At 42.3% G+C, this 9,164-nt stretch overlaps 1 protein-coding gene across 2 annotated transcripts in view; it reads right to left on the bottom strand.

Moving 5' to 3' along the window:
• LOC117883374 (mast cell carboxypeptidase A-like) overlaps positions 1 to 8,609 on the bottom strand; it is a 21,761-nt gene extending 13,152 nt beyond the window's left edge. Inside the window, exons 1-5 of one of the 2 annotated variants that reach the window (XM_034782636.1) lie at positions 8,463 to 8,609; positions 8,299 to 8,374; positions 5,930 to 6,054; positions 1,258 to 1,360; positions 507 to 608 (exon numbers count right to left, since the gene is read on the bottom strand). In XM_034782636.1, the coding sequence (XP_034638527.1) occupies positions 507 to 608; positions 1,258 to 1,360; positions 5,930 to 6,054; positions 8,299 to 8,374; positions 8,463 to 8,530 (474 nt within the window). In that variant the 5' untranslated portion in view covers positions 8,531 to 8,609. The remainder of the gene's footprint in view (positions 1 to 506; positions 609 to 1,257; positions 1,361 to 5,929; positions 6,055 to 8,298; positions 8,375 to 8,462) is intronic. The other variant, XM_034782635.1, reaches the window with a different exon arrangement.
• Between the last annotated feature and the right edge of the window lie 555 nt (positions 8,610 to 9,164).

Below are 9,164 nucleotides of genomic sequence, written 5' to 3'. Positions count from 1 at the left end.
TCTAGACCAGGGGTTGGCAACGTTTGGCACGCGGCTCGCCAGGGTAAGCACCCTGGCGGGCCAGGCCAGTTTATTTACCTGCTGATGCAGCAGGTTCGGCAGATCGGAGCCCCCACTGGCCGCGGTTTGCCATCCCGGGCCAAACGTTGCCGACCCCTGATCTAGACCATATTTAAGGGACCATAGCTAATGTACTCAGTATTGGCTTATATCTGTCTGTCCAGGTCCTTTTACCACAGACATCACTGCAGTATCCAATCTGCCTCTGCAAACCCTGTATCTCCATTGCTATTTCCCAACTGCAGTGTCAGTGTTAAATCTGGTCACTCTCTAAGGCAATATGTCATCTAAATGTGTTTCTTCATATTAGCGTTGGAAATTTAATAGACTGGAGCAGTATTATTTATGTATGATGCTGTTTTCACCTCTACTTAATTAATTGGTAAGATATTTGAATATCTGAACCACTCTTCATGTGTGTAATCTCACCAGAAAGAAATGCATACCTTAAGGAGGTACATAGGTCGCTTTTCAAAAGTATTTCCAATCTGGATGCGGGAGACCAGTTTTGGATAAATTTTAGCAATTCTAGCAGTCCAGGCAGCAATCTAGATTAATAAATTATGTGCAGTTACTTATCAAGTTTTGGATTAAATATGATTCACAATTAAAGGGAGACTGTCTCTGCTTACAGTACTGATACAGGAAAGCATCCTCATTCAGGGCAGCATGTAATCACATGCTTACCTTTAAGCCAGTAGGACGTAAGCACATGCTTTCTTGTTTTCTTGATTCAGGGCTCCATTTGTCTCAAAGGGTTAAATGTCCTTTCCCCAACCTGAGTAATTTGGCTGGCTGCTTGGGTTATATACAGGGGAAAATCGAAGCAATCTCATTTCCCCCTTCCCTCTTCAAGGCTTCAGGGGAGCTGCAGAGATGCTCCTTGGTGGCTACTTGGAATCAGGAATGGCCTCTCAATAATTTCTCCCTGTCCTCCCATTCCCTTTGTGCAGAGGGATTTGTATGGTGGCAGATTATCTGATCCCACTTCTCCCCCACAATGTTCCGTTCCCAAATCCCATTGCACATGATTAACCCACAGGGATGGGGCCCCATTCTGTGCAAAAGGTGTACACTTTCTCTGTGGCCTTTTCAAATCCTGCTGGAGAGGCCTCTACAAATCTTGCCAAAGGGACCTCTGCAGCTGTGAAGGGGAGGCCAGGATTTGCCCATAAATACATAAGCTTTGTACCATACCTTGTCCCAGTCATTGTATTTTGTGTAACTGTGTCTGCCAGTAAAATTCCTCTTGCCATCAAATTGTTTTTCAATCTCTTCTTGCAGGTTATGCAATAAAATTCTACAATACAAAATAATACATATATATGCTGGCTGGTAAAGAAAATATTAATCACATTCAATAAGTCTGTCTAAGGCAGTGGTTTTCAACCTTTTTTCATTTGCGGACCCCCAAAAAATTTCAAGTGGAGGAGCAGACCCCTTTGGAAATCTTAGACATAGACTGCGGGCCCCCAGGGGTCTGCGGACAACAGATTGAAAACCAATGATCTAAGGTACTTATAAGGCCCATTGGCATAGCCTGTGAGCACCTCACAGACTTTAATGAGTTTATTCTTACAACACCTCTGTGAGATAGGGAAGAACTATCCCTATTTTATAGATGGGGATCTAAGGCACAGAGATACTTTGGCCTAGTCTATACTAGAAAATTAGGTTAGTTTAACTACATTGATGAGGGGTATGAAAAATCCACGCCCCCAACCAGTGTTGCTAAGCCGACCAAAGTCCCTGTGTAGATAGCATTAGAAGAATTCTTCTGTCAACCTAGCTACCGCCTCTGTACCAAACAACATCCAAGAACCATCCAACATCTATGCAGTCATCCCTTTCACGCAATCCCCACCAACACTGAGTCTAACAACAGATGCCTCTCTAATAGGATGGGAAGCCCACCTAAATGACCGCAAAATCCAGAGCAAGTGTCTCTCATGGAATTGGTCCTCCATAACAATCTTTTGGAACTAAGAGCTGTCAGAAATGCCTGCGCACACTTACTCCCTCTCATCAGAGAGACTCAAACAAAAGTTGTGACAGACAATATAGCAGGGAGTCCGGTGGCACCTTAAAGACTAACAGATTTATTTGGGCATAAGCTTTTGTGGGTAAAAAACTCACTTCTTCAGATGCATGGAGTGAAAATTCAGATGCAGGCATTGTATAATGACACATGAAGAGAAGGGATTACCTCACAAGTGGAGAACCAGTGTTGACAGGGTGGATGTAGTCCACTCCCAATAATAGATGAGGAGGTGTCAATTCCAGGAGAGGCAGGGCTGCTTTTGTAATGAACCAGCCACTCCCAGTCTCTATTCAAGCCCAAATTAATGGCAAGTAGAGGAGGGGTGCTAGGGGTAGAGAGCTGAGAAAGCGTTGTTCTAAGTCAGCCGTAAAAACGTTGGCATACTGTGGGGCCATGTGGGTACCCATAGCAGTGCCACTGACTTGAAGGTATAAGTTGTCCCCAAATCTGAAATGGTTGTGGGTGAGGACAAAGTCAGAAAGCTCAGCCACCAGGTGTGCCATGGCCTCATCAGGATACTGTTCTTGAACAGTTTGTAGTCCATCCTCATGTGGAATATTGGTGTAAAGAGCTTCTACATCCATGGAAGATCACCAATGCATTGTAGTTTCCTCAGGAAGTCGGTGGTGTCTCGAAGATAGCTGGGAGTGCTGGTAGTGTAGGGTCTGAGGAGAGAGTCCAAATAGCCAGATAATCCTGCTGTAAGAGTGGCGATACCTGAGATGATGGGGCGTCCAGGGTTTCCAGGTTTATGGATCTTGGGTAGCAGATAGAATACCCCTGGTCAGCGCTCTGGGGGTATGTCCATGTAGATTTGTTCCTGTGCTGTAGCAGGGAGTTTCTTGAGCAGATGGTGATTTCTGGGTGCCCGTCTCGCTCTGTCAATCTGTTTCCTCAATTCCCCAGGTGGGTATTGTAGTTTTAAGAATGCTTGATAAAGATCTTGTAGGTTTTTGTCTCTGTCTGAGGATAGTGGCCTGTAGAAGCTCTTTACACCAATATTCAACAGTTTCCACCCCACCATCAACCTCAGCCTGGACCAGTCCACACAAGAGATCCCCTTCCTAGACACTACAGTGCAAATAAGTGATGGTCACATAAACACCAGAATACCGGAAACCTACTGACTGCTATACTTACCTACATGCCTCCAGCTTCCATCCAGGACACATCACATGATCCATTGTCTACAGCCAAGCCCTAAGATACAACCGAATTTGCTCCAATCCCTCAGATAGAGAGAAATACCTACAAGATCTCTATCAATCATTCTTAAAACTACAATACCCACCTGGGGTAGTGAGGAAACAGATTGACAGAGCGAGATGGGTACCGAGAAATCACCTACTACAGGACAGGCCCAACAAGGAAAATAACAGAACACCACTGGCCATCACATACAGCCCCCAGCTAAAACCTCTCCAGCACATTATCAACTATCTACAACCCATCCTGGAAAACGATCCCTCACTCTCACAGACCTTGGGAGACAGGCCAGTCCTCACTTATAGACAGCCCCCCAACCTGAAGTAAATACTCCCCGGCAACTACACACCACACCACAGAAACACTAACCCAGGAACCAATCCTTGTAACAAACCTCGTTGCCTACTCTGTCCCCATATCTACTGTAGCGACACCATTAGAGGACCCAACCACATCAGCCACACCATCAAGGGCTCATTCACCTGCACGCCTACTAATGTTATATATGCCGTCATGTGCCAGCAATGCCCCTCTTCCATGTACATTGGCCAAACCGGACTGTCCCTACGTAAAAGAATAAATGGACACAAATCGGATATCAGGAATGGTAACATACAAAAGCCAGTAGGAGAACACTTCAATCTCCCTGGACATTCTATAACAGATTTAGAAGTAGCTATACTTGAACAATAAAACTTCAGAAACAGACTTTAAAGAGAAACTGCAGAACTAAAATTCATTTGCAAATTTAACACCATTAATTTGGGCTTGAATAGGGACTGGGAGTGGCTGGCTCATTACAAAAGCAGCTTTGCCTCTCCTGAAAATGACACCTCCTCATCTATTATTGGGAGTGGACTACATCCACCCTGATCGAATTGGCCCTGTCAACACTGGTTCTCCACTTGTAAGGTAAGTCCCTTCTCTTCATGTGTCATTGTTTTTGTGGATACAGACAAGCTCGGCTACTCCCTGATACTAGACATTAAAGCGTGCATGTTTTACATATATTGCCAATAGAGTGCCAGATAGCTCTGGGGATGAGCTGCATCCTGGAGAAGACTTAGGACTGGATCAGAGCTGGTTTAAGAGTGCCGTCCATGAGGAGGAATTTCAGCTTTAGCTCCCAGTTCTTTCGGGACCTAGCTTCCAGCTGGTGGCAAAAGGTGCACTTCTGCTGGATGTGTCCTCTACAAGGCACCGGACGCAGCAAGAGTGTCTGTCAGTTATGGGAATTGCTTTCCTGCAGGAGAGGGACCTTTTAAAGCCAGGGGAACCAAGAATGCTCCTACGGGGGCAATCTCACAACAAAGGTGGGAAAACCAATCAAAATAATTTTTATTTTTTTTAGAATTGAAGAACGGAAACTTTAAAGTACTACAAAAAAGAATGGAAACTCTAAGAAGAACTATAAACTAACACTATTAAATATAACATAAGTGAGTGAACTGGACTGCTACTTGTTCTGTCTCAGGCCAAGGGCGGCTGAGAAGGAAGCAAGGGCAGTTGGCCTGTGCAGCGCTAGATAGCCTTATGGCAGAGCATGAGGGAGGGAGGGCGCATGTGTGGGCCAAATGGACTGCTACCAAAATTCTCCAATTAGAGGCACAGAGGCATAGATGCGCCTACAGTGGAGCACCCATACTAGATCTAAGGGCACTAAGCATACTGTAGCGTTTTAAGTGTAGAGAAGCCCTAAGAGCCCAAGGTCACACACAAATTCTGTGGCAGAGCAAGGAATTGAGCTTGTGGATTTTCTGAGTCTTAGGCTAGCACTCTAACTACTGGACCATCCTTCCTCTCCCATCAGATATATTTAATAACATAGTATTATCAAGCCATAGGAAAAACGCCATACAGACTAACTGCAGTAAAGTCCTTGTACTTGGTTCAGAAAGATAATACTCTTCCTGGACATTATTTTTAGTATAGTTGAGTTTACTTCAGACAATGGCTTAAAGCGTTGAAGAAAGTTGTAGGTCTCTAGGTACTCAATCATTCTCTCTCCGTTGAGCCCACTATATTAATAGCGTGTGCTATTTTTCTAGGGTCTTTTATCTGAGGACGTCAAAGCATTTGCACACACTTACGAATTAAGTCTCACTGTGATGTAATTATTATCCTCATTTTACAGATGGTGACAAGCCGATTAACACCCACATTTCCTTTTTTTGTGGGTATCCAGCTGAGGACACATTGGGCTTGATTTTCAGCAGTACAGAGCACCCACAATGCTCATCAAAGTCAGTGGGACTCCATGTATGTGTAAGGGTCTGCCCCTTGCATCCTTTACAAGATTAGGGAGCTTTGTTGTGTTGTTGGGATTCTATAGCATTAAAACAAATCAGAGAAGTGGTTTGGGTAAACTAAGGTTGATGCAAAATTCTTAGCACTCGGAACCAAAGTAAAATCTAAATCCTTGGACATTTCACAACCCTATACAATGGTATTCCTGTCTAAAGGTTTTCTTGTTTGAGTGGAGTGCAACAGATATGGGATTAATTGAAAGTCAGAGGAATGTGAGCTCCTTAGACAGTTAGGTGTTTCTGAAAACCTCCCCATTGGTCTCCAGACAACTTCCTTTTATTCTCCATTGGGCTAGAATAATTAAGTAAAACTTACTCATATTGTATTTCATTCTGCTCCATGAGGGTCTGGACAGATCTAGACTGATGTGCACTGACATGGAAATCCACCTGCATCTGAGTGACTATATGAGGGGCTGAATCTGGGTGCCAGAAGTCAAGCTGCACAGGGAGAAATTCAAAGTGTCTCATTTTAGTATGTAGTCAAAGTCAAGCGTGCACTTGTGAATGGTGAGTAGTTTAATGCTCAGGAGAACCATTATAGGTCAGTGTTTTGTTTTCTCTTTGAAATAAAGCCCTATTTCTATATATTTCTGAGAATGGAACCATCTCAGAAGCTCGAGTCTGCTATGAAGGACCATTTTTCAACTGCTCTTGAATTGACCATTCATAATTGGTGTAATTTTAGATTATGATTTAAAAATAATATTTTTTCCTAAAATACTCCCTTGAAGGCAAACAGGAGAAGAGAACTGCAATTGTATCATTGCTCCAGTTGCACAAAACATGTTTCAGGATACCTACAAACCCGAAGAAAGTAAAACTGGGGCCCCAATGAAAAGGCATTACATGTCTGCTCTAACTCCCATTGGTTTCAATTAGAGCTGGATTAGGAGGGTCCTTCATTTAAAACACGCAAGCGTGAATCTAAGATTCATCCCCTGCTTTTATGAAAGGGTGATGCTCCAGTTCTGCTGCTGTTTAGATGTTAGTAGAACTTCCTTTAATATTATAGTAGAAGTCACAATCCTTTTGTTATTGTAGCCAATGGCAAAATTCCCATTCCAAGAGGAGAATGTTGACATTGACTTCAATGGGAGAAAGACCAGGTTCACCAGAAGTTATTATGTAAATGCACAGCATTTCATTTTTATCTGCATAGTTAATAATGTGTTAGGCATTCCAAGATCAACACCTCTTTTTGGAGATGTAGATTGCATACAATTTACATTGCATCATGCTGAAAATTATGGAAACTTTCAAACAATATATTTTTGTAGTCTCCTAAAATACGGTCCAATTTTGTTCAGTATTTTTAAGTGACTTTAGATGTTTTCTCTTGATGTGGGGAGGAAATATATGTTTAATTTGAAAAAATTTCCTAGCACTTTGGGGTTATTTTGATTATAAACTTATGCTTCTTGTTGCTTTTATTTATTTGGATTAATTACAGCAACATAGTTTTTGAAAAGTCCTTAGGCTACACAGTGTGGAAAAGTCAGCTTGTCATGCTGCCACTGAAGTCATAACAGTTCCATTAAAATGTCAATGGAACCCCTGCATGGTTTTCAAAAACTGTTTTACATTTTTGCTTTATAAACGTCTTGATCAGACATAAACCCAAGGGTTGATATGGAAAGATTAAGTGTGCTGAAAGCAGCTGAATCTGCCATATATCTATTTTAGTGCCCTCTTTTCTGAACAGAAACCTTTTTATGCTAAGGTTCACAGGAGAGCAACATTTTATGACTGATTTATAAACTTCTCATAGACCCCTAAGTAAAATAGCTCTGGAGTTGCTATAAGACTGAAATGCCAGGTACAGTACTTTCTAAAAGGCTCTGTATGTAGAAAACCCTTATGTTAACATAAAGGCTACAAGGTTTGAGCATTGGCCTGCTAAACCCAGGGTTGTGAGTTCAATCCTTGAGGGGGCCACTTGGGGATCTGGGGCAAAATCAGTACTTGGTCCTGCTAGTGAAGGCAGGGGGCTGGACTCGATGACCTTTCAAGGTCCCTTCCAGTTCTAGGAGATGGGATATCTCCATTAATTATTACTATTATTATAAAGCAGCTAGAAAATATTTTCCTCTGATTCATTCCATCTGGGAAGAGAAATGGGTTTTCCTCAGAATTGGCATGGGATTTTTTCCCCATTAAATTCATGGATCCCTCAAGATCTCTGTATCTTTGTCCAATTAGCAGAAACTTCCAGTTGGTAATCTGTCTAGTCTGCAAAGAGAAAGAGCTTTTGAATAGTCTAGGACTATGGGGAAGAATTCAGCAGAGCTGCTGCTCTGACCACCTCTGTGGGAGTAGGGGCTTTTTGGGGTGCATTAGTTTACCCTGTGGAGCAGAGGATAGCGTGTAGAGTCCTCTGTCTTCAGAAACTTGACTGCAACCTCCATTGAGTTCAATGGCAGCTGTGCATATATATGATAGTGCAGAATTTGTCTGTGATGTCTTAACTGCTTTATCTGTTTCTAAACTAGATTGGAAGCCCCTGGGGATAAGGGCTGTGTCTTGTTTAATGTCTGTACAATCCCGAGCACATTGTAAGAACTCAATAAAAATATGACTTTGTCTTGTAATATAGTGTCATTTAAAAATTTCCACACCACAACATACCAGCTATTGAATAACCAGAATCCAAATCCCCTGTAAAATCCCTGTAAAATTTCTCACCTGTTTAATGCTGGCCAAGTACTTCAAGAAGTTCACTTGTTTTTCATTCTGAGGCTTCACACGAAATACCTTTGCACTTCAAAACATAAAGGAAAGAAATGAGTAACAGATCTGAGCATCAAAAATGTTGCTATCCATGTTCAGTTAAAGCGAGAATGCTCTACCTGTCAAAACAGCGAGAAGTAAGAGCAAAAGTAGCTACAATCAAGCCTAAAGGCACCATAGACTTCATGTTTCTTGTTTCTCTAGAGCAAATACTGTCTGTCAGCTCAGTTCTACTCTGCTTCTTATTGCTCTGTGAGCAACTCACTTCCTCTTGGGGTTTTATTGGATAGCATGAGGTGGTTTTGTGACTTAACCTACATGCATATTTAATGTAATTAAGATTCATATTAATTATTCCAGGCTAGATTGAAGAAGAACACTATGCCTACTTTGTGTGATCATCTGCATTTAACATCTAAAAAAACCTCCCACAACTGAAGGTTGGTTTGTGACTAAAAGTCTCAGTGATTAGTAACTTACTCCACAGGAAGTCTAATTTGTTTCAGTTAGTTGTGTAAGGTACTCTTAATTGTGAGTAAGGTTTAGTACTAATGTGGACACGAGAACGAATGGATATAAACTGGCCATGGGGAAGTTCAGGCTTGAAATTAGACGAAGGTTTCTGACCGTCAGAGGGGTGAAATATTGGAACGGCCTTCCGAGGGAAACGGTGGGGGCAACGGACCTGTCTGGTTTTAAGATTAAGTTAGATAAGTTTATGGAGGGAATGGTTTAATGGTAAAACATAGTAGCCAAGGAAAACCAAGCAATGGTACGTAAATAGCATAATGGCCAACAAGGGTCAGGCTAGAGACTCTTGC

This window comes from Trachemys scripta, chromosome 9 (genome assembly GCF_013100865.1).
Source record: "Trachemys scripta elegans isolate TJP31775 chromosome 9, CAS_Tse_1.0, whole genome shotgun sequence".
Lineage (NCBI taxonomy): Eukaryota > Metazoa > Chordata > Testudines > Emydidae > Trachemys > Trachemys scripta.
The sequence above is the reverse complement of the archived record's forward strand: the minus strand, read 5'-3'. Positions and strand labels throughout refer to the sequence as shown.